At 44.8% G+C, this 23931-nt stretch overlaps 1 protein-coding gene across 2 annotated transcripts in view; it reads left to right on the top strand.

Annotated features, from left to right (window-relative positions):
• CREB5 (cAMP responsive element binding protein 5) overlaps nucleotides 1-23931 on the top strand; it is a 304261-nt gene that overhangs the window by 78840 nt on the left and 201490 nt on the right. For both annotated transcript variants that reach the window (XM_066627888.1, XM_066627889.1), the window contains exon 5: nucleotides 3909-4030. In XM_066627888.1, coding sequence (XP_066483985.1) covers nucleotides 3909-4030 — 122 coding nt within the window. The remainder of the gene's footprint in view (nucleotides 1-3908; nucleotides 4031-23931) is intronic.

The raw sequence follows: 23931 nt of genomic DNA on the forward strand, positions 1-23931 counted from the left end.
CTGATGATTCACAGCCCTTAAAATGGGGATGGGGATGACCTGTCATAAGGAGGCTATTTTTTTTAGTGCTACCCCATAAAGATCATAATTTGAATTTTTTTTGTTTTTTGAATACTTAAGTGACATTCCTTGTTAGGAAGTCCCATGTGAAGAACCTGACAGGTGCCATGCACATTGAACATGTGGTGTCCAGTTGATCTGCTTCCAGACTACACAATGTTGTACTAGCTCATCTCAACCAGTGGTATGGGTACCATCAGTAATACTGGTGATACTCACAGGACCCTTGGGTCCCTGCTGCCTGAGAGTGAGACCAGGAATGTGACACAACAAGCAGCGGCAGGAGGCTCAGCTCAGCCTGCAGAGTTTCAAAGCATGCTTTTCTGAGCTAGAAAAAGCACTCCCCGTCCATCCTGAGCCACTTACTGGTGTTGATTGGGTTGCATCTGGTCTCCTTACCCAGAAGTAACTGGAAATGATGCCATCACCATTGCTTCTGATGGTACTTTGAATAGGTGGACCATGTGAAGTGGTATGGCAGAAGACAAACATTGAGGAACACTATTAGCTTAAACTGAAGAATGGAAACATTTCTGTCTTGCTGCCAAAACAATTACATGCACCTGTACCTGTATCTGCAGCATCCCAGAAATGTTAGGTTCAAATGCGGCCTCAATGCGCCTCAGATCTGCACAGTCTTGGGAGGAACCTGAGTGCAGGAAAGTCCTCATTCTCCCAAATCATGACTGTAAGCAATAAATGGTGGGAAAGTTTGTGCACATTCAGTTGGGGTTGCATTTCTGCTTTTTGGATCCACTGTGCAGCAAGACCATTCTCCCAGACGTGAAGGAGCCCCTCCACAGTTTTGACAACACTTACATATGTGGTCACTTTTCCCTTCATGTTTTGGAAAGGGGAACACTAAAGCAAAAAAGCCCAGCTGCCTGGGACACAGGTTGTCTCCTGCATTTGAGTAATGATGTGACAAGTCAGTGGATATAAAAACTTTGTCAAAATAAAAAAGGAAAAGAAAGTGAGAGAGATTTGAGCCCCTCTGCGGTGTGATAGGCAGCCTTTGTTTCGGCGTGCCTGGTCCTCTGATTTTGTTATCATTGCAGGAAAGTAAAACACGGCTAATATATAACTTCAGCGGAGCTCTCCAGCTGAACAAGCCAAATTCCTGTTATTAAATGTACAGCAGACTAAACAGTTTTGTTAAATATCAGGCATCAAATTACACCCTTTGGATCTCTGCTTGTCACATATCTACACTGTAGATTAATCACATTTGTTATGGTTAAGTTTGAAAGGCTTTGAATATATTTTTTTTAAAATAAAAAATTCTGTTTTCTATAGCTGTTCTCTGGTCCTGGTATTTTTTCGGCAACCAAGATCATTCTTAATTTTTTTTTTTTTTAAATGTGGCCTGACATATAACATTTTAAAATCCATCTTCTCGTTGAACAATTCTGGTGTGTAATTGAAATCATACAGTTATTTCCTCTGTTGTCTGCTTTCCAAGGCTACTGTTGAAGGCAGATTACAGTTCCTTTTTTAGGAACCTTACTTTCTTCAATTCAAAGTCTATCTTTTTAAAAGTGACCTGTTATAGTTACATTTTGGGCCCAATCCTAACCAACGTTCCAGTGTTGATACAGCCGCATGGCATCCCTGAAGTCAGGGAACAAACATTCCCTTACCTTGAGGAGACCTCCATGACTCCACCCCCCCCCCCCCATTGTAGGATGCAGTACATGCCCTGTTGGAGCAGATGCATCAGTGCTAGAAAGTTGGATAGAACTGGGTCCTTTGTCTTTATATGCAGCTTTGGAATGATGCCATTTTTTGGTGAAAGACTCTGGGATCAGTCAACCAAACCTGAAAGCACAAGGTGTCTGGGAAGCCTTTCCAGCAATCCTTTAATTTAGACAACAATTGCTCATGTATTTCTGAAGGTAGAATAAAAATAGTTCCTTATTGTTCCGGCCAGATGTTTTTGCTTGCGAAGTTCTCTGACAATACTGGCTGTGACATCAAAGCAGTCAATCCAATGGAAACCAGAGGGTGTGATAGTTGGCTGGCTGACTTGGAAAGTTACTAACAAAGACCCTTTTTATATACTGAATTAAACATATGAAGTTGCCTTCTAAGTCAGACCACTGGTCACTGGACCTCAGTATTGTCTGCACTGTTTGGGTGAGGCTCTCCAGGGTTTCAGGTTCAGGGATCTTTCCTAGCCCTATCCAGAGTTGTCAAGGGTTGGACCTGGGACCTTCTACATGCAAAGCAGATGCTCTGTCACTGAGCTATGACCTCATTTTCCAAGTTATTTATCTCCAAGTTACAAGTCCTCCTTCATAAAACTGATTCAACCGATATTTGGTTGCAGACCTGATATAGTGCAAGAGATCTGTGATTAGCATCTCCCACAGCTTTTGTTTTGCTAAGTACGGCCCTGTAGGCAGTGTGGTGATCTGGGAGAGAGTGTTTAACAGATCGTGTCCTTGATCTGATGCAAAACAGTCTCAAAACTGCTTTTAACTCTTGGGGGAGGGAGGCAGGTGTAGACTGCAGACTTGAAGCATGTTGGGCATCTGGAGTTCAAATACAGGATACAGTTTGCTTCCACACTTGAAAGTCTGCCTCTGTCATTGTGATTCTTTTGGTTTGGAAGTGAGAAGCACAAAACATTTGAGACATATTTATGAAAACTCTGTGTATCTTGTTCAAAATTAAATCCAACAAATAGCATGCTGTACATAATCTAAACTTCACTATACTGGTGTCCTGTCTTGTTATTCCTTTATTTATGTATTTTGTTAAAAGATTTATATCCTGTGCTTTCCTCTTCAGTCAGGGAGGCACATAACCACCATGAAATGCATTAAAATAAAAAAGAAATAGCCCAGTGGAACAATGATAGCAGCACTGATAGTAGTGAGAACAACCAAGCAACATCATAGGCCAAAGGCTGTGTGAAACAAGAGAGTCTTCAGGCAGCACCAAAATAATTGCAAAGGTGATAGCAACAGCTTCCTGGGGAAAGGGGTTCCATGCCTTGGGTGCCACCACAGAGAAGCCCTTCTCTCTTGTCATCGTCAGGCACACATCCATCAGTGACTGAATCAGTGACTGCTTCCTCAGGGGGGAAGCAGTTTCAGATAAGCGGAGAATGGTCTTCCAGATCCCCTGGTCCTAATCTGTTTCAGACTTTAAAGGTTAACATCAGCATCTTGAATTTCAATTGAGTCACTTCCAGCAACCAGTGCAGGTGATGGTCTTGTAGAAATGTGATCATTCTATCTCATGCTCATCAGCAGTGGTGCAGGAGCATTCTGCAGAAGCTGAAGTTTCCAGGTGGTCTTAAAGGGCAGCCTTGCTTAGAGCATGTTGCAGTAATACAGATGAGATGCTACTAGTGTGTGGAACCCATAGTCAGGTCTGCCTGATTCAAAGATGCAGCTGACACACCAGCCTAAGCTGAGCAATAGCATCGTAGACCATGGCTGGTATGTGACCATCCATGTGCAGACCTAGGTCCAGAGGTCCAAGTTTTGTATACTTGTTATATCCCTTGGTATTTATATTCATGTTTATATCCTTTTCCATTTTCAAGAGGGGTTTAGACTCACCTGCTCCATCAGGATTTTGTTGGATAACTGCTTCTGTTGTCTTTTAAGTTTCTGACATGTCTTCTGATACATTTGTGTGTGTGTGTATTTTAAGCATGTGCATTTCTTTTAATCCATGCTGTTAGTTGCCTTCGGGCTTTCCTTGGCAGATGATGGGGTATGAATTTAACTAAAAAAAAAACAAATATACAAATATGCTGTAATATATAACGTTACGAGTCCTTGTCTGTAAACATCAAAATGCTCACTGCAGTTTATTTTGGTGTTTCTCCCCAGACCAAACTCCGACGCCAACCCGATTCCTGAAGAACTGTGAAGAAGTGGGCCTCTTCAACGATATAGACTGCTCCTTAGAGCATGAGTTTAGGAAGGCACAAGAAGAAGAGAACAATAAAAGGGTAGGCTGTTATAGAATGGAGACCCTTTTCCCCCTCCTATGTGCTGTTTGAATGCTGAGAGCTCCATTACCTGAATGAGAAAACACACACACAAAAACCATTTAGGTTGGAAACTAGGTGGCACTGTAGATTGTGACTTTTTTTTTTAAACTTTCATTAACCGATAAAACTGAATATGTTACCAGGCTGAAAGTTACTGAAGGAACATTAGCAGGCTGTTATAAGGGTGAACAGAATTTGATTATGAAGTCTGCACTTAAACAAAGTACTTTGCAACTGCGTATCTCTTGAGGGCAGAAAAATGTGTGTGTGTATACTTTTCCAACACATGGGACTTCAACCTTAATTCTCTGCACATGCTAAAACATATCTCTGTGGGAAGTGGAGCACAAAAAGGTGAGAAGGAAAGACCGTTATTCTTGCCCTTCAGAAATGCGCTTGTCTAAATCTTGGGATTTTGTTTCATTTGTTGCCAATGTGGGGTCAAAAATAGGTTATTATGCAGCTATCATAGAATTGTTTAAATTAAGGAGAGAGAATTCTCATTTATAAGCATAGTAAAATGCTCCTCTTATTTGAAAAGGGTTATACATATTAGCACTGCTGACTTTCATGGTTCTAATTTTTACTATTTATGTGTTCATTTATTAAAAATGTATGGCTCTTCTTTCTTTCTTTCTTTCTTTCTTTCTTTCTTTCTTTCTTTCTTTCTTTCTTTCTTTCTGTTGCAGAGAGACCCAAGGTGGCTCATAACTGAATTAAAAGAATGATAATGCTTAGGAAGTATAAACAAAAATTTAAAAAGCAACAATGTGTATGAGTAAACAGTAGCAGAGTCCAATAAAACCTAAAGCTTGTCAAAACAAAAAAAAGTCTTAACATTTTTGAAGGACATTAAAAAAGTAGAATCAGATGTCATGAGGAAGGGAGTTCCACAGGCTTGGCACCACTTCCAAGAAGGCCCTTTAATGGCTTATGGCCAACCACACTTCCACCTCCCTTGATGATCTCAGAGGACAGGCAGGCTCATGGAAAGACTACCCTTCACATATCCAACATGATCTGCAGAGATGGGCAAATCCAGCGTTACTTGACTTGAGTCAAGACTTGAGTTATGAGACTCCGCCCCCTTTAATTTGACTCAAAAGCAAGTCCTAACAGTCATTCAGTGAGCCTGCTGGAGCCATGCCATTTCTCCTAGGAACTTTCTCACCTCACTCATCCAGGAAAAAATCTTCATCCAATGATCATCAGTTCCTTCAGAGATGGATAAGAGAGCTGACTCCCACCCCTCCCACCTCCTGCTGGATGCAAAACCAAAACATTAACCCTTCCCTACCTCCTTGCTGGGACTTCCCTGCCACTCATATGGTCTGAATGATGACCTCACGAAGTCTTTCATGGTCAAAAAAAAGTAAGTGCACACACCCAGACACAGACAGACTCGAGTCTGCATGCGCAGGGACTCTTTCCAAATCAGTGCCATCAGACTCGAGTCAGTGCCAAAGTTATTGACATGCCTGACTCAACTGTACAGAAGTTAGCAAAAAACGTGTTTTTGTGACTCAGACTCAAGTCACCTGACTTGAGTTCCCATCCCTGATTATCTGTAGTTGTAGCAGTGGTTGTTGATGGGATGCTGTGCCAGTATTCAGAGTAGATATAGCCACTTTATGGGGTGAGTGAATGAAAGGGGGGTGGGGCTCATGGGCCTGATCAGCTGACACAGTTCCACTTGGACTTGCACCAGCGAATTAGCAGGTGCCAGTACAAGTTGCCACAGCTGGGGCTTTCCTCCGGGCAAGTGATCAAATGTCTCCTTGCCTCTAGAGACCTTCAGCATGCTTGATTTGGGCATTGGATGCAGTGCAACCCCACTACATTGGCATAGGTTGAATGGGCTGTTCACCTCTGAAATTGTCTTAGGATGTTTGGCATAATGAAGTAACTAAAAAATGGATACCTTACTCAAGGAATGGTTGGGGAAAAAAAAAAAATCAAAGCTGTTAATGAAAGTGACTTAAAACGTGGAAGCACAAAGCGCACAGAATCAAAAATTCTAAGAAGCACTGGCAGTCAAAGAGATTAAAGCATCAATATTAGAGCATGTAGAAGACTTGACCAACTGAAAAGGTTTTTGGCTTTATGAAAACCATGAGCCACAGTAGCTGGAGTAGAATGTAAGACATTTTAGAACCAAGTCTATCCTCCACCAGACCATAGCAAGCAGGGCCACTGTGTGATATGGTGGGCCAGTGACCAGACAGCCCAGGAGAGATAAATAAAAATATTTTTACTTACATCCCATAGGCCCTCTGGCCTTCAGTGGGTCTCCTTGGACTTACATCAACTCTTTTGCTGGCAGAAATCCAAGGAAACACCTGGGGACAGGTCCAAGCCAGGAAGGGAGGAGTAGGATCCCATGTGTGCTACTGCTGCCAAGATCCACCCCATTTATCGGCGATGATGCAGGACGGATAAAGTTCATGGGGCAGGTGTTTCCTGCACAGAGCCTCCGTGGGGCACTGCAGGTATTGCAATGTACTGCAGGCACTGCAATATACCTACAGGGGGAGTTGCACGGAAAGTACTGCAGGCACCGCAATGTGTAGTGTAAGTAGCCTTTTCCATTCACCGTCAGAGCCCTTTTGGGCAGGCACTGCTGCAGATTGCCAGCACTGCCCAGGTGGCTCCGACAGCGAGTGGGAGGGGCTGCTTACATAGCATGTTGTGGCGCCTGCAGTACTTACCATGGCAATTCCCCTGTAGGTATGCCACCGATTGGGCTGATAGAGAGCTATTTTCTCTCTACTATTTCTATACAAGAATATAATTTCTGACCCCCCCCCCAGGCCTAGCCTCTGATCACATGATCCAAAAAGAAAATTAAAACTAAGCAGATTACAATTGATAATAGGACATGGAAAAATGAAGGCTGCCCGACATCTGAGTCAAGGAGCCACCCCTTTGTGACAGTAGATGGTAATTGACGGCAGTGCCTCGGAAAGAGAGTGTCATGCAGCAGATGCAATCCAAAGCAGCAAGGTAGACAGTGTTGGCAGATCAGGTTATCATCTAAGCCTCGAGCAACAGATTTTAGGTTTACGCTGGTCTGAGCATAAAGTATCCCAAGTATTTGTCATAGGTTATATTTGCAACCACCTGACCTTTTCTGCTGCGGGAGAAGAACTGCTGGCGAATTGGCTCTGGAGCAATGAACGCCAGTCTGAGAGAACAAAGTCCAGGCTGGGACCATCAATATTCCTTTCTTACCAAACAAGTGGAGCAACTCTCTTTCACGCCAGCAGATTAAACCTCTCCTGCAACCTGTAGATGACAAAAGGAGAGGAAGCGGCATCCCAGCTGGGCCAGTATAAGGTACACAATTTGGAGCAGCTATTTGTTTTCTGTGGTTAAGAAAATCCTCAGCTAGGAGGGCCTTTGAGCTGTCTGGCACAGCACTTTACATCTTGTGAGATTGGCGAGATATAGTATGGTCTTAAAATCTTATCTTAATTAGATTAATATTAGACTGAGTACTGATACAGAAAACCAAACTGCCTCCACTTGCCATGGCTAGATTCTCTAGGAGGGCATGGCACAGAAATTCTCGTCACTGTTGCATGGTGGGAAGGGGTCATTGTTCAGTAGTAGAGCACCTCCTTTGCCTGCAGAAGCTCGCAGTTCCAACTTCCAGTTAGGATAGAGAAAGATTCCTGTCTGACACTCTGGAGAGCTGCTATTGGACCAACGGCCTGACTTGGTATAAGACACATGAGAAGGAGCAGGTCCCATCAATGCCCTATGCTAGTCCTGTCCCCACATATCAGCAAGCCTGAAACTCTGAATGCTGCCTTCCCTGGAACCAGCATGCAGGAAATAAGGAAATGGGCATTGCTTTATACAGGAACTGTGGTAAAGCAATATTTTTGGATGTGTTAAACAGTGGCATCCAACTGCTGGCCAAGCTGTCCCCGAAATGGGTGTGAGACAACATCTCTGAGCTTGGTGACCTGAGCTGGGTGAAAAATGGTGTGAAAGAAACAGGTTCCTGTATCAGTGACAGCTTGTATTGGGCTACTTCTTGGCTACCTAGACACTGGGGAGGAACCTCTGCTCATTTGAAGGGCATCTGCTTGGCATGAAGAACATCCCATCTCAAGTAGGAAAAAATCTGCTGCCGCTCATGCAGAAAATACTGAACTAGGCAGACCAATGAGCTGAATCAGTATAAGGCAGTTTCTTATGTTCCTAGCAAGCCAGAGCTGTGCTACTATAGCCAGATGGCAGCTCCCCCCCCCCCACCTGAAGTTGCTTATTTAGTGCCATGCAGGAGGTGCTGGAAAAGAAATTTCAATACGAGTGCTTGTGCTCTTGGACTGTGCCATCCACTCTGACACTTTAAAGTTCCCAGTTGGCCATCTGGACTAGCAGGGATTGCTACAGTGTCTGTATGGTTGTGTGGGTGTTAGTGCAACTTGGAAAAGCCAGCTCCCTTGTCAAAAGGTGTCGGACTGGGCAATTTCCTTTCACAGGCATATACAATTCCATTTTGATTTTCCAAGTAGTACACCCTCATTCCAGGCACTTGTGAGTCACTCCAGTGAAAGTGTCAGGGGTGTGTATGGGAAATGGCACTGCTCTCTCATGGTTTTGTTGGAACATGATTCACTGTTAATGAACCAGGAACCGAAGAAGTTATAGCCTTTCCTTATATGCTCTGGTGGAGTAAATTAAACAAATAATGCTGTCTCCTTGGGGCAAGGGGGATGTGGATGAGCTGGATTGAATTCAGAGTAGGAACTTTGGTGCTGGAATATTCATCTGTTACATTTTATATCCCTCTTTTTTCCACACTGGAATACACGGTAGTGATAATGAGGTTCCCAAGTGATCTCCAATCCAGGGGTTGACCAGACCCCTATTTGCCTAGCTTCTGTTAGGTGGCTGTATCTTGTGTCCTGCATCATCTGACCATGCCTTGGTTGAACCCTAGAAAAGGATAATAAAAAAATTGAACATATAAGCAACACACATTGACAGTGATTAGAACATTATACTGGAATGGATACTTTGGTTGTCCATGTTATGAACACTTCCATGACACCAGATTGAGGCCACAGTCCTAAGGAATTGGGAGTCAGCCCCACTGAACTCAGTCCAATTTCCCTCTGACTCAACATGCCTAGGGTAGGACTGCAAGCTTCTTGCTTTCTAGCAGTGTGATTAATTAAGATGTTAGGATGTTCGTTGTATGTCTCATCTTGTTATGAATCAGTTTAGATTATGAAGTAGCAGGAGGTACGCGCGATGGGGAGACGTGCATGCACATGCTCCCCCCATATCATGCAAAGAAATTGGCAGATATATCAGTTGAACTGATCAATTGTTGCTTTTGCTGCAGAGTCATTCATTTGAATGTCATTTAGCCAAACAGTGGAGAATATGTTCTCAGTTATTAACTGCATGAATCTGAGCCTGGTCAGATGCCCAGCCAAAATGGTACTCAAATTCTGCCCCTTTTTCTTGTTTGTTTTTGGGAGTGTGTGATTATGATTGATGCTCAGCCATCATTGCTGCCTTCACCTTGTCACCTCCTCTTTCTCCTCTACCCAGCACATCTTCCCAACTGGCAAAGTAGGAAGGATTTTGAGCAGGTCAACCTTAGGGCAATTTGACTAAATTGGCCAAACTGGGCCCTGTGCCTGGAGCAGAATGCACACAGTGCAGATGGCACCTCGATCTGTCGTTTCCCCTTACCCATGTCACGCTGCAGCAGTCCCAATGAATCTACTCAGATCTGCGCCACCTGACAAGGTGGTACAAATCCAAGCAGCCTAGGTCTGCCCCAGGCTGCCTAGAAATGGAGTCAAGATCTGGCATAACTTCCAGAAACTGGCCCCACCTCCCAGGGTCCCACCCGCTGCCCGCCCTCTCCCCATCTTGAAATGCCTTCCTCCCACCTCCTCCCTGCCCTCCCTGCACTCCCCTCCAGACCCCTGTGTTGGCTGAGTTCTGCTGATGCAAGTCACCTTTTCTTTGGAGCCTGAGTTGGTGCAGGGAGGCTGGTGCGCATCCGTGAGCCGGCCTGTCTCCCCTCAGAGTGGTGCAAATGTACTTTACACCACTTTGCGGAACTCCCGGGTTGTCGCAAGGGACTCGCGTTGGCCCAAGTGCATGTTTGAACTGGGTCCTCACAGTGTCAGCTCAGCCCCACGTGTGCAATGTGGAGGAAGCAAAACTGACTTAACGATATTGTTGTGATGTGCTTGGAATCCTTTAAAATGTGGCATGAATGCTTATCATTGTTTTTAATCCTGACTGTCTTATCACTGGATGGTTTTAGAATGATGCAAAGTGAAGTCTTATAAGGGAAGAGCAAATGGAAACTTGGGGAAAAAATAACTTTGAGGGTGCATTGCGGTCCCCAAGAGATTCTGATGGTTGATCGTGTTTCAGAACCCCTGTTAATAAAGGAATAGAACATTGACTGTTGCAGGTAAAGATGAGCCAGAGTGATGATGAAAGTACGTATTTCATTCACGAGAGCTTTTGCTATGAAGCGGCCTTAAAGAGAAAAATGCTCCCAAAGTATATGTTAGGGTCATTGGCATTACTGACTATTGATTTAGCACAAGGCATTAGGAGCTAATAGCTGCCTCTCGAAAAGTGTGCTGTGGTGGCATTTTGCAGTATGATTTGTTATGCACTATAGTTTGGAACCTCTCAAAAAACATCAATATCTTGGTCGTTGTTCGCATTTGAGACACTTAGGAAAACCACGGTAGATTCATGCCCCTTTTACACTGGTCATTTGGGAATCCGCGTGAATGCCAGGTGAAATTGGCAGTCGCTCCAACGCGGCTGTCCGAAATCCATCTAATGGGAGAGTGTTTCATGAGCATTTGGAGAACACGCCTGGTGGTTCTCGTCAGTGCCGTTGGAATTGTTGTAAATGCCTGCAAGCCACAACAAGAAGCTGAAACAGAACAGAACAGTGTATGTACTCCGTTGGCAAACACTTCAGACAGGCCCTCTGGCCTCTGCAGCAAAGCCTGTGGGGAGCTAGGAGCTTAGTGGGGGTGGGGAAGATGCAGTGAGTCTGCCTCAAAGCAAATGAGGCCCTGAAACAAGGTTGCTTCAAGTCCTGCAAAAACCAGCATTCGAGCTGATGCTTCCTGATATTACAAACTTTTATTTTAATGCATTTCTATCTTGCCTTTCCTAGCCTGCCTTTCCCCAGCTAAAAAAAAACCCTAAGAAAAAGCCCTTCTGGATCAAGCCAAAGGCCTCTGTAGTCCAGCTTTCTGTTTTGCACAGTGGTCCACCAGAATCCAGCAGCAGAATCCACAACAGAGTATTAAATTTGTCTTCCCAATAAAGACAAATGAGACTTCAAGGGCCTGGTAGAAAAACTGGCAACAATACTACAGCAAGCAAAGGGCCAACTTAGGGCCCAGTCCTATCCAGTTTTCCAGCACTGGTGCAGCCACAATGCAGCCCCAAGAGCCTGGTAGAAAAACTGGCAACAATACTATAGCAAGCAAAGGGTCAACTTAGGGCCCAATCCTATCCAATTTTCCAGCACTGGTGCAGCCACAACGCAGCCCCAAGAGCCTGGTAGAAAAACTGGCAACAATACTATAGCAAGCAAAGGGCCAATTTAGGGCCCAATCCTATCCAATTTTCCAGCACTGGTGCAGCCACAACGCAGCCCCAAGATAAGGGACCAAATGTTCCTATACCTTAAGGGGGCCTCTGTGACTGCTGCCCCACCACAAGATGCAGTGCATGACCCATCGGCACTGCTGCACCAGCACTGGAAAATTGGATAGGATTGGGCCTTTAATCTGTAGGGGTAGGGAGTTCCACACATTGGGTACCACCACAAAGAAAAGCCTCTCCCTTATCCTCAGTAATGGTTGAACATGCAAGAAGGCCTCCCAAGTTGATCTCAAAAAGTGAATAGTTTCAAATTGGCGAAAGTGGTACATCAGGCACTATGCTCTCAAGACGTATTCATTCCACACTCTAAAGTTGTGTCTCTTCAAACAAGTTCTGCGCATACATCATGCTTGATTTGGAGCTGAAAGCGAGGATGGTGGTAGTGAAGTGAGAGTATGTTGATAGAGAAGGAAGTAGAACTCTACAAGGAAGTACGTTGATAGAGATAGCCAGAGAGTAGAAATAGGAGAATAGAGTAATCATTGCAGAGTGGACTTGATTCTTGCTCCAGAGCAGGGGTCTCCAAACCCTGGCCCAAGTCTCTATCCAGCCCGCAGCAAGCCTCTAGTCCCCTGCAAGCCTCTGGCCCACTCAACCAAATGTGACCAGAGCTGTGCTCCAGTTGCATCTGGAAGGTGTTCAGAAGGCTGGGGAGGCTATGCGCTTCCTCTCAGAATGCCCTCTAAAGGCCTAAAAACATCACTTCCTGGTTTTCCTGAAAAAACCAGAAGTGACGTTTTTGAGCCATCTGAAGGCCTTAGGCTTTCTGAGGTTTTCTAATGTATTTATTTAATTTTATATTTAAAAATTATCTATTTTTCCAGCCCTCAGTGCCATGCCAGATATTTGATGTGGCCCTCTGGCCTAAAAGTTTGGAGACCCCTGCTCCAGAGCCTCATGTATGCGCTTCTTCCATTCACTTAAGTGAAGGGAGGAACACAAAAGTTTGCTCAAAGGAGTGGATATAATCTGATCCTGCCCATTTATGTGACAGAGGAGACAATTTTAAGCAAGAGAACTGTGTCCAAGCATTAATGCGCCTGCAGTGGTAACTCACTTTTAGTTTGAGATCGTATGAATTTTTGAAAAGTATACTTTTCATTGACATTCCTGTATTTTTGGACTGTTCAACTCACGTCCAGGCCAAACAGGCATTTGGGAAAGGGCATTTCCATGTTGAATGGACTTTTCCATCTGGAAATGAGCATAAGTGCATGTTCGGGATGAGTCCTTTCCTGAGACATCCGTGAGTTTTTTTCCCCATGGAATATCCAAATGAATTAAATTTTTCTGTGTGGGTTTAGAACATACAACAGGAAAACCCATTTGGTTGTCAATATGCATGAGTCTCAGTTCCTCGGGGGGGGGGGAGTGCCCTAGATTGTGTCCTGGCAGAGCCCTCCTTCACTGCAGTTCATCCTCTCCTTGATTTTGTCTTTAAAAGGCAGCCCACTTCTCCCCTCACTTGTGGTGAGTACAAAAGGTACAAAAGCAGACCTAGCTTGAATTTGGACAGAATCCCAGGATCTTCAGATTGACCCATGATGGAGAAAACCACTGTTCTAACTGCCCAGGTTCTTCTGTCAGCAGTGGGCTTCTTCACTGACTGAAGGATCCTTCATGGCATGAGGAGGAGTTGAGAGCCTTCATTTATATTTAATGGGAACAGACTGCTCAGGCGGGTCTCACCAAAACATGCCAAAATGTGGAGTAGTTCTGCTACATTTTGGAGAAGCTCAAGGACATGGGCTACTGGAAGCCTGTTAAAGCAGAACCAAGGAACTGAGGAGGAACTACAAACTGGTGAAGGAGGGCAATAGCTGTTCTGGGTGCTCTGGGACAAGCATGCCCTTTTTCAACACCCTTGATGAGTTCCTCTCTGTGGACCACGGTGCAGTCACATGAGTGACTCACATGGAGATATGCTGCTGCACTGAGGGACACGGGGAAAGAAAAGGATGACAAGAAAGAGCTGTACTACAGCCTGCTTTCTGTCAACTCAGAAGAGTCTCCCTCCCTGCAGCCAGGGCCTTCTGCATCAGACAACTCACCTCAAGCCTTGGAAAATGCAGACAGCCCACAGCTGTTTGAGCCATCACAATAGATGACTTCTGAACCAGGTAATCACTCCCAATTCCCTGTGAAGATATGGAAGAGTGGGGAATAGTGGAAAGTGGGGAAAACTTGGAAAGTGAAGGGGGCAGCCAGTCAGCAGGAGCAGGGAGAGCTGGGAGGGTGTTATTCCCACATTGACCACAGTAAGCACTGGACTAGTATGTACTAGTTTAAAACCAATGCTTTGGAAAGTAGCTAGGTAGTGAGAGTGAGGAGAGCTGGGTGGGGGTTGCTGCTTTGAGCACTGACCATGGTAAGGATAGGTTGTAAGTTTTGAACTACTTAAAACCGATCCTTTGGAAAGGGGGGGGGGGATGACCAGGTGGGCTGTCAGGCAGAGTTTAGGGCAGTAGTGTTAATGTCTTTCTCACCTTTGACACTGGCCATGGTAAGGATTGGACAAGTTCTGATCTACTTAAAACCAGTGATTTGGAAAGTGTGTGTGTGGGGGGGGGGGGGAGCTAGTCGCAGGAGGAGGGAGAAGGTTCATTTTTCCTGCCTTTGGCGTTATCTCTCTCCTTTGCAGGAATTGAATAACTGAGACATCAGGTGACTGGGGCAGAGAGGATGGAGCATTTGAGGAACAGGCAGAAGTGGCACTGTCTCCAGCTCTCCCAGGAGTGGTTGCAGACAAATCAGGAAATGAGCAAGGATTTCACAGAGACGCTCAACTGTCTCCAGGACATAGACTTTCAAGTGTGGGAGATGCGCTTGGAGAAAGCAGCGGCCAGCCCAAAGTGAGCCCTGGACAATGTGACCATTGGGCTCGAGGTATTGGCACAGCAAAGGTCCAAGGACATTAGAATACTGGTTGGGGCTGTGAAGGGCATTCAGAGCACAGTGAGTACCTTCATGTAGAGGCAGACTGCTGTGGTGGAGGTTTACCTGTCCCAGCATGAACCTCCATAATCTCTCTGTGTGTGTGTGGGGGGGGGGGGGATGGACTGAAGCTCTAGGAGGTTACATCATGGAAGGGCCACTTGATCCCCATCTTTCTGTGGACCAATTGGCCAGTTCTTGCATTTTGTGCATTTGTAAGCAGATGTGGTTGTAATAACCTGTTACATAAGTACACAGGACTTGTTTTGTGTGCATTAGTAATTACCCAGTCTTGCATTGGAACTCGGTAAACATGCCATTTAAACGGTATTTCTGAGGCTGCAATCCTAACCACACTTTCCTGAGAGTAAGCCCCATTGAACAAAATGGGACTTACTTCTGAGTAGACCTGGTTAGGATTGTGCCCTGAATGTTTATCAACAGGTATCAAGGTAGGGAACTTTAAAAAAAAATAATAAAGCCTTGTTTGTTTCCAAAACAGCATCTCTTCTCTTTATTTGAGCCCTTGATTAATCCAGCCCCTTACTATTCTTTTAGTGCAGAGAATGTCCCCAATCTTTTTGATAGCAATTGTGTAGATCCAGTGGTACCTGCCTGCCTGCCTGCCTGAAAACCCACTGGCTCCCTTCCAAGTTTCCTGCCAGGGTGACCCACAATGTGTGGTTGTGAGATGAACCCTGACTTCTAGACCAAGGAAGAGAACATGGTAAAAAAATTTCCCTATTAAACTTTGGGTGCAATCCTGAGGTGCCCAAGGGACTTGCGCCGGCCCAGGAGCATCACAAACGTCCCATAAGGCATGTTTGCACCTCCTTGGGAGGAAGCTGGGCCGGTGCACAGAGGTGCGCCCGCCTGCGGAGGCTGAGACAAGCCTCCACACTGGCTTCCTCGAAGAGTCTTGTGTCGGCCCAACTGTGTTGGCGGTGTGCAACCCTAGGGGCAGGCAGGTGGGGAGTCGATCCCAACCCTCGTTCCCTGGGAGTTCAGAGCAGCATGAAGCCGCTCTGTTCTCCTCTGACTTGCGCCACCTCAGGAGGTGGTGCATGTCCAAGGAGACCCATAGGGGCTAGGGCACCTTACCCAGAGGAAAGGAGAAATGTTTCCCCTTGTCTGTGGCTGAGCCGCTTTGGGCCCCTATTCTGCGCTGGATACAGCGCAAGCCTCTTGGTTTGCCTGTTCCAGAACAGGGTAGGATTGCACCCTTTGACTGGCCAATCTCTTGCTATGCCTGTAGTTGATGCGTCTGCTGTTGGACAAATTTGCCAAACTCAAGTCGGGCAATAGTAATTTTCCACCCAATGACACAAAGGTAATGGGGGGAAATGTTACCCATTCAGAAGTTAATTAGTTGCCCAATGAGATGTTTTGTCAATTTATTATGCACATGGTTGTACTGGAATGTCTTGGGGCATAGCTTGTCCTTGGAAACTTTTGCTTTTAAAATCCCCAAACGTGAAATGTGTGGTCCCCCTACTTTCCTCCCTTTGCCTGTTCACCACTGAAAACAGCCTTGGTCTTGTTACAGCTCCCAAAATTTAAACTGTAAGATGTAGGACAGTGGTTCCCTAGGGCACTGCGGTGAATTCATGGTGCCGCTGGATGTCCCGTTGACCTCTCCTTCCCAGCACCATCATTTTGGTCAAGTTAAAATTGCGCTATTCACACAAGGGTGGCATGGCGACACTGTGACGAGACAGTATGGAAGAAGGGCGCTGTGACCATAGTAAGATTGGGAACTGCTGGTGTAGTTTGGCATATGATCGGTTGCCCACCATTCCTTGTGAAAGCTGGGGTGGTGAATCACATGATATTCTTGAACCAGGAAGATTTCCTGCCCTTGGGGAAAATTCCTTTCCCTTTTGATAGGTAAGTGCTGCTGGGATACCTGCAGACATAGGAAGTCTGCTGAAGGATGATTGGCAGTGCTGGAGGAAGGACTATCTTGGCTTTTGCCACAAGGAAAGCCCTGGATTGCAGTGAATTGGCATGGATGTCACCCACAGATGCATTTTGCTGTGGAAAAGCAGTGCATCCAGGCCTCAGACCTAAGGAGCAATGCCTTCCCTTCATTGAAATTGCCTTTCTAGTTAGACTATCCCGGGATAAAACTCCTAAATCTTGGCAGGCTTCTTGCAGTGCCTTCTTTTGTCTGTTAAGTACAGTCTCTCTTCCCTTTCCATAGCTGAATGTGAAGCCGAGTTCAACGTACATGGGTGGGTAATAGGACACTGCCGATAGATTTTCAAGCAAGGTGCACTTCTGCTTTATTTATGGAGACTGACATACAGGTTGAGGACTTAATCATACTTGATAAATCATTCTTGAAAGCCTATTAGAACCATATGCTGATTTTTTGCATTAATATGGGGAGCCTGTTTTGAGTCAAATGGAATAACGTTCCAGGCTTCCTTCTCCTACGACTTCCCTGCTAGACCCCCTCCCCTCTCTCATCCCTTCCCCCCTGTTTGTGAACTATTTATGTTTTTAAGTGGTATCATTTGTGTGGGGCAGGAGGCATCAATCTCAGAAGTACTGTTAATGGAAATGAGTGAAAGAGGAATGAAAAACCCAGACTGAGCTAGCGGAACCTGTTGTGGCTGTAGCCATCTTTATTTAGTGGAAATTCCAAAGCTAGAGCCAAAAACCTAGGGACGGGCAGCAGCTATAAAGGTTTTAGAAAGCAGCAGAATGGCCATTGCAAGGCATAAGGTCGTCATTTTGAGCCAGGTGGGTTACACTAGCAGTGGTGCAAGAACCAGGGAACTTTGGAAATTGCTCACCTTCTGTGTCCCGTAGAAACAGGTCCCTCTTGGCATCCTAATGAGATCCACATTGACACGGAATTCTGTTTATTGCTAAATAGCCCCTGCTCCCAGACATCTTTTTCATTTGCATATTATTTGCTGATTATTCCCATGCCCTTTTGATTATTTTGCCAGAATGCCCATGTTCATCATCACACTACATTGTATAATGATTTCCTTGGCATAATTCTGCTTGTGGTTTCAATGGAGGCAGTGAAAGGATTCCACTGAGGTCGATTAGGTTTCTTTCACCTTAGACACATTACAACAATCTATTTCTAAGCCCCCTCCCTTGGGATTTCCGAGGCTTTGGCAATTGAAGTCTGCTTTCCATTTCCAAGAGGCGAGCTTCCTTTTTGTAAAAAGAAATGTTTTTGTTGATGGTGATCTACGCTGTGAGTCTCCACTCGAGTTAATCCCACAATGCAGGCCCTTAATTTGTGCCTCAAGGTCAAAGGAAAAGAAAACAGAAACAAAATCGGAGGCATAAATCCACTAAAGCAAGAACAGCCCCATAGTAAAGTGGAGGATCTCAGTGTGATATGTTAGGTATTAGCGGCAGCTAACAATGGGATACAGAACATCCAGTCTTAAACCCTTTGTGTTGCTTTAGTGAGGGACTGCCCTTTCTTTGGCCTCTTCAAGCATGACAAAACACATGTGGAAACAAATGTACTGTATTGTATAGGCTCCATAAGAAACCTACAGATTCCTCTCTGGTGCCTGCCTTCAAATTTGCTACACTTGTTCACAGAAAATATCAGTTTAGGGTGCATTTGTATGTGCTCTGAAAGCACCCTCTACTGGTGTGTGCAATCTCTAGTCTTGGCAATGCATTTAAGGCCCAATCCTGTCCAACTTTCCAGTGCTGAAGCAGCCATGCCAACAGAGCATGCGCTGCATCTTGTGGTGGTGGTGGGGGGTTACGGAGACCTCCTCAAAGTAACATTTGTTTCCTTACCTAGGGGCAGCATTGTGGCTGCATCTGGACAGGAAAGTTGGATAGGATTGGACCCTATTTAGTCTGGTAAACTCATGACAGTCACTTATTTTAACTGAGACAAGCAACATAAGGCATAAGACAGGTTGTGTCTCATTATTCGCGAGGGTTCCATTCTCAGAACTCATGTGGATGGTAAAAAAACGCATTAAAGCAAATCCATTTAAAAAACAATGTCCCTTTGCTAGGGACATTTAAAAACAGCCTTGCTGACCTTTGTGATGTAAGATAGAGTCATTAAGTAGACAATCCATCAATCAGTCTCCCTCACTCTCTTTGCCTCCCTTCATCCAGAACAAAGTGATTATCTTTCAAATACTCAGGGGGGAGAGAGGGGTTGGTTGTCTTGGAGAGGGAATGATGGATTGTCATCAGGCTGCCCTCTCTCGTATTAACAAGGCTATTGTTAAACTATTTTCCTTTAATTTAAAAGGCCCTTCTCATCACGTTGAGATAGAAAAATCCATACTACAATGAGAAAAGCAGTTTTTTAAACTGATTTTACAGGAATGCGTTTTCCTCCTTCTCCAGGGATCAGCACATTGCTTCTCATTTGCAGTGGCCATTCGTGTTGACTCAAATCCGTGTATAACAAGGTTGAATCTGTATTTGGTTCACCAAGGCAGGGCTACTCCAAGATATCTGTTGCCTGAGAGAGCATGCAGAAGGCTGTCCCCTTGCATGCCACTCTCTGCTCTTCAAAAATGAAGAGGGGGATGGAGTGGAAGATAAAGTGTGAAGGAGAGGAGTGGAAACATTCTAGCCCTCCACTCTCCTCTTCTCCTTGCTTCCTCTTCCACTCCATCTTCCGCTTCTCCTCTGTATCCACTCCATTTCACATTTTCAGTCCAGGGAATGGAAGGAGGAGCAACAGTGAAGGTGAATGGCTTGATACCCCCTGCCATTTTTTTTATTGGCAACCTTCAGTCTCGAAAGACTATGGTATCGCGCTCTGAAAGGTGGTTCTGACACAGCGTCTAGTGTGGCTGAAAAGGCCAATCCGGGAGTGACAATCCCTTCCACACCGGGAGCAAGTGCAGTCTGTCCCTGGTCTGTCTCGGTATGTGATCTCTGAGCATGAACTGGAGGTTGTCCATGACTTTGTGTACCTTGGCTCAACGATCTCCGACACTCTTTCTCTCGATACCGAGCTAAACAAGCACATCGGTAAAGCAGTTACCACGTTTTCCAGACTCACAAAGAGAGTCTGGTCCAACAAGAAGCTGACGGAACATACCAAGATCCCCTGCCAACAGTCTGCTATTTGAGATGACCACCTCAACTACATCAATGGGTTGTTCCTGCACCAGTGCCTTGCCCCAACTCATTCTGTTACCCTTAATCAACTCTTCTGCAGGCTAGTCATTTGGCAGAGGTTGGGGTAATGCTTTTACTACAGGAAAATGCATTGTGGGCCAGACTTCCTTTTCTCAAGTCAGCCCATTGGTCCATCCAGTTCAGTACGCTAACTGGCAGCAGTTCTCCAAAGCTCTTTCCCAGCCTTACGTGTGTATACCAAGGATTATACCAGTATGCAAAACATGTGATCCACTACCAGGCTATGGCTCCTCCCTGAAAACTCTGGTTGAGAGACCGTATCAGTTTTACTCAAGAATCTACCACTGGTCCTTGGCTTCTCCTCAAATGAGAACATAATCTTTAAAAGATTACAATGCACAATGAAAGGTTATAATCAGTAACTGGGTTACTAATACAGTAATTCAGTGGAAGGAGGACTGTGGAAGGAGGACTGTATTAGCATTTCTCCATTCTGCCTTCCATCCATCTTTCAATGTTTGAATATCCAGTAGTTGCCAAATTATACCAAACAAAATACGTAATTTCATTTAAAACAAAAATCCTTGCATCGTTGACGGCGCAATCTTTTCCTGGGCCTACAGCAGTGAATCTTGCGATCCGCTGCCATAAATCCAGTTATGGTAGTGCAAAAGTCACACCACCATCAAGCTATCTAGAGCTGCCAATGCAAAAGGCTAGAGGCTCTGTGTGCCCACCAACATTTGTTGGGCACATAGGATTGGGCCACCCAGGCCATACCACAGCAGGTAGATGGTGGTGCAGGACGTGGGTGGTTTGGGGATGATACAGGCAGTTTGGGGGTTGAACCAGGGATGGTTCAGAGCTGGGAGGGTGTGGATCTCAGCAGCAGCAGGAGTGCATGCCAGCTCCTACCCCCTTTCCAGCCCCATATCCACCTCCTGACTATCCTTGAACTTATTCAAGCAAAAGAGCTGGAGTAGGTCTGAAGTAGAGTAGACCCACTGAAGGCCAGGCAGCCTATGGGGTGGTAAGTATAAAAATTTTATTTTCATCTCCCAGGCTGCCTGGTTGCCCCCTTCCAGCAAAGTATGCAGTGCATGCTGTGTCAGTGGTGCAGCCATGATATGAACTGGCAGTGGATAAGATTGGGCTGCCTGGCTGCAATCCTGTAACACTTTCTTGGGAGTAACCCTATTTAACACAATAGGACTTATTTCTGAGTAGATGTGCATAGTGTTGTGCTATTAGGAAACTGTTCTGAAAATGTAGGGGATTCTATAACTGTTGCAGTGCTTAAATTATTACTGCAGTGTGCTAAAATATGTCAGAACTTGAACCGTTCAAGGCTAAGCTACATGAAGAACATTAGTGTGAAAAAAACTCAGAGAAGTTAAGCAATAGTGGTTATATTAAGAGTTTAAAAAATGCCGTAAAAGGTTTTGTACAGTATAAAAGGGGATCTGGCTTTCTGCTACTTTTCTCAAAATTGAAATGCAGGTCTCTAGTTATTCTTCAAAGACCTTAATTATACTGGTAAATTAGTTGCTAGCAATACATGCGACTTAATTTCTCCTGATATGCATGCACATTTCTCTCCATAGATTTTCACTGTCCCCTCCATACCTTTAAACCATCATCTATATCCTTTTAGTTTTCCAATATAACTTTCTCATTATCCCTTCAGATCCAAGAGGTTCAGAACTTTTAAATCCTCATTTGAAATACTGAAGCACATAATCTATTAAAACCACTCTGGACATTTATACATTCTCATTTGTACTGTCATCCCTGGTAAGGGTGAGTTAATTCCAACAAAACTGAATTCGGTCCACAGAAACACCTTCAGCAGTCGTTTGAGGTGCAGTGCAAAATGTCAAGATAATGATTAAATCCATGTGTTTGGTCTGTTTGTTTGGTAGCCTAGCGTAGGAGATGCCGCATAAGTGAATCTGCGGCATTAGGTGGGATGGGATATGTTCATCCAACCTCCTATGCAGAGCCTGTGTGTGTGCAAGTGGCATACTGATGCCTAGCAGAAACTCAAAGTATAAATACCACATATAGAGCCTGCACATTTTCACCTTGGATGGGTTTTGAGAATTGGTTCTGAGGAACCAATCAATTCATGGAAGCTAGGGGCAGGGCCAGTGTGTGCCATCCCACTTCCCTCCTCCATGTGTTCCTTTACCTAGTATGGTCAACAGCAAAGAATAAGTACCCTGGAGTAAAAAAAAAAAAAAGAAGTAGAACGTTGGGACTAAATTCACTCTACTCTCTTAACCTGATTGAAAGTGAATTGGATTGGAAGAGTCCTTGGAGAAAGTTTTTGAGTGTCTTCTTAAAACTTTATTTGGATTTCTGCTTCAGCAGTTGATTGCGTCACACAATTATTTATGAATTTCCTCAGATCGACATCGGACAATAAGACCTTTTGGAGGCGATCCTGGCCCCAGTTCTGCCTGGGGCCACAACCACAAACTGCTGCCCCCACACAAGCCAGGCTGCTGCCCGCCCACCCTTTCCAAACACCTTCGGAGGGCCAGTGATGGCACACACCTCCCCAGCCCTCAGAAGGCCTTCTAAGGACATAGAAACGTCACTTTTGGTTTTCCCTGAGAAACTGGAAGTAATTTTTTCGGCCCTCCAAAGGCCTTTTAAGGCCATGAATTGCTTCTCCAACTCTCCAAAGAACTCTGGAAGTGAGGCAGTGGGTGGGACCATGGATGCAGCATGGCTGGAGGAACCGCCCCCAAGTCATATCACCCTGGGTCAAGTAAACCCCTGGCCACCACTGTTTTTACAATCAGATCTAAGCCTAGGGGGTCTTACATATGCATAACTATAGTACTAATGTTGCTTGCTCCATTCAAGAGGTACAAAAAAGGGGAAGAACAGTATTCAGATGCAGAAATTAATGTACTATAGTCTTAAAATCCAACATGTATGTGTTTCATGTATTCTGTTCTTCAAGAGATAGTATGCATGGGAAAATGAAGCACCTCCAAGATTATGTTTTCTCAGGTTTAAAAAAAAAAAGCTGCTACTCAAAAGACAGGGCACTGGCTAGACATGTCTCCCAAGCAGAATGGGCAATCACTGCCATTTAGAAAGCATCATGTTGTTTCATATGGATGCTGCCATGTAAAACAGGATGTGACAAGGTGAGAGATTAACACCCATAGTCTGTTGCTTGGAAGCAATGAAATAAATCTCTGTACTGGTCTGAGGGTGAATGCCTGTGCAGGAGTTATAGTAACAGACACATTAACATAATGTAATTGGCTAGCAAGGTCAGCCCTTCTTCAAGAGCTTTAGCAATGTTTACTATAGGAAGACCCAGACAGAATATTCCATCCCTCTCTGTGTGTGTGTGTGTGTGTGTGTGTGTGTGTGTGTGTGTGTGTGTGTTCATTTTCATCAGTCCCATTTGTGCTATGACTCTAGCATGCTGTTTACCAAGCTCAGAGCTATGTATATTTTATCAAGCTGTTTTCCTAAAGGAACATCACAGGCACGACTTCATAAGTGTACTGTATCATGCACTGGGCTTTGAGTTTCTTACTGCATTCCTGAGCCATATAACAACACCACTTGGCATTTGTAGAGTGCTTTCTGAGTGTGCAAAGTGCTTCCCTGTGTTGTAGCTGAGGTTAAGAAGGAATTATTTGTCCAAAGCCACCTAAATAGTTTATTGTGGAAGCAAGCTTCAGACTTGCATCCATCCATGAGGGAGGGTGGATGTCTTGATTCTCAGCTTAAGTCACTTTGGTCACAATCCTAACCAACTTTCCAGCACTGACCTATATAAAATGCAGCCCCAAGGTAAGGTAACAAACATGACCTTACCTGAGGAGGCCTCCTTGTCTGCCTCCCCAGTGCAGGATGCAGCACACGTCCCATTGACACAGCTATGCCAGTGCTGGGAAGTTGGTTAAGATTGTGCCCTTTGCCACTGTGCTCTGTTAACTATCAAATGCTATAGCTTCTAAACTCAGAAATATTGATCCCTGGTCTTGATTCAGAATAATCTTAGGGAAAACAAATTAATCTGGTGAACTCCTACTAGAAACTTGAATTACCTCCTTTTAAGCTTGGACCCCATTGTAAATCAGACATGTCTTAGCTTTGGTGACACT

This window comes from Tiliqua scincoides, chromosome 5 (assembly GCF_035046505.1).
Source record: "Tiliqua scincoides isolate rTilSci1 chromosome 5, rTilSci1.hap2, whole genome shotgun sequence".
NCBI classification, from domain to species: domain Eukaryota; kingdom Metazoa; phylum Chordata; class Lepidosauria; order Squamata; family Scincidae; genus Tiliqua; species Tiliqua scincoides.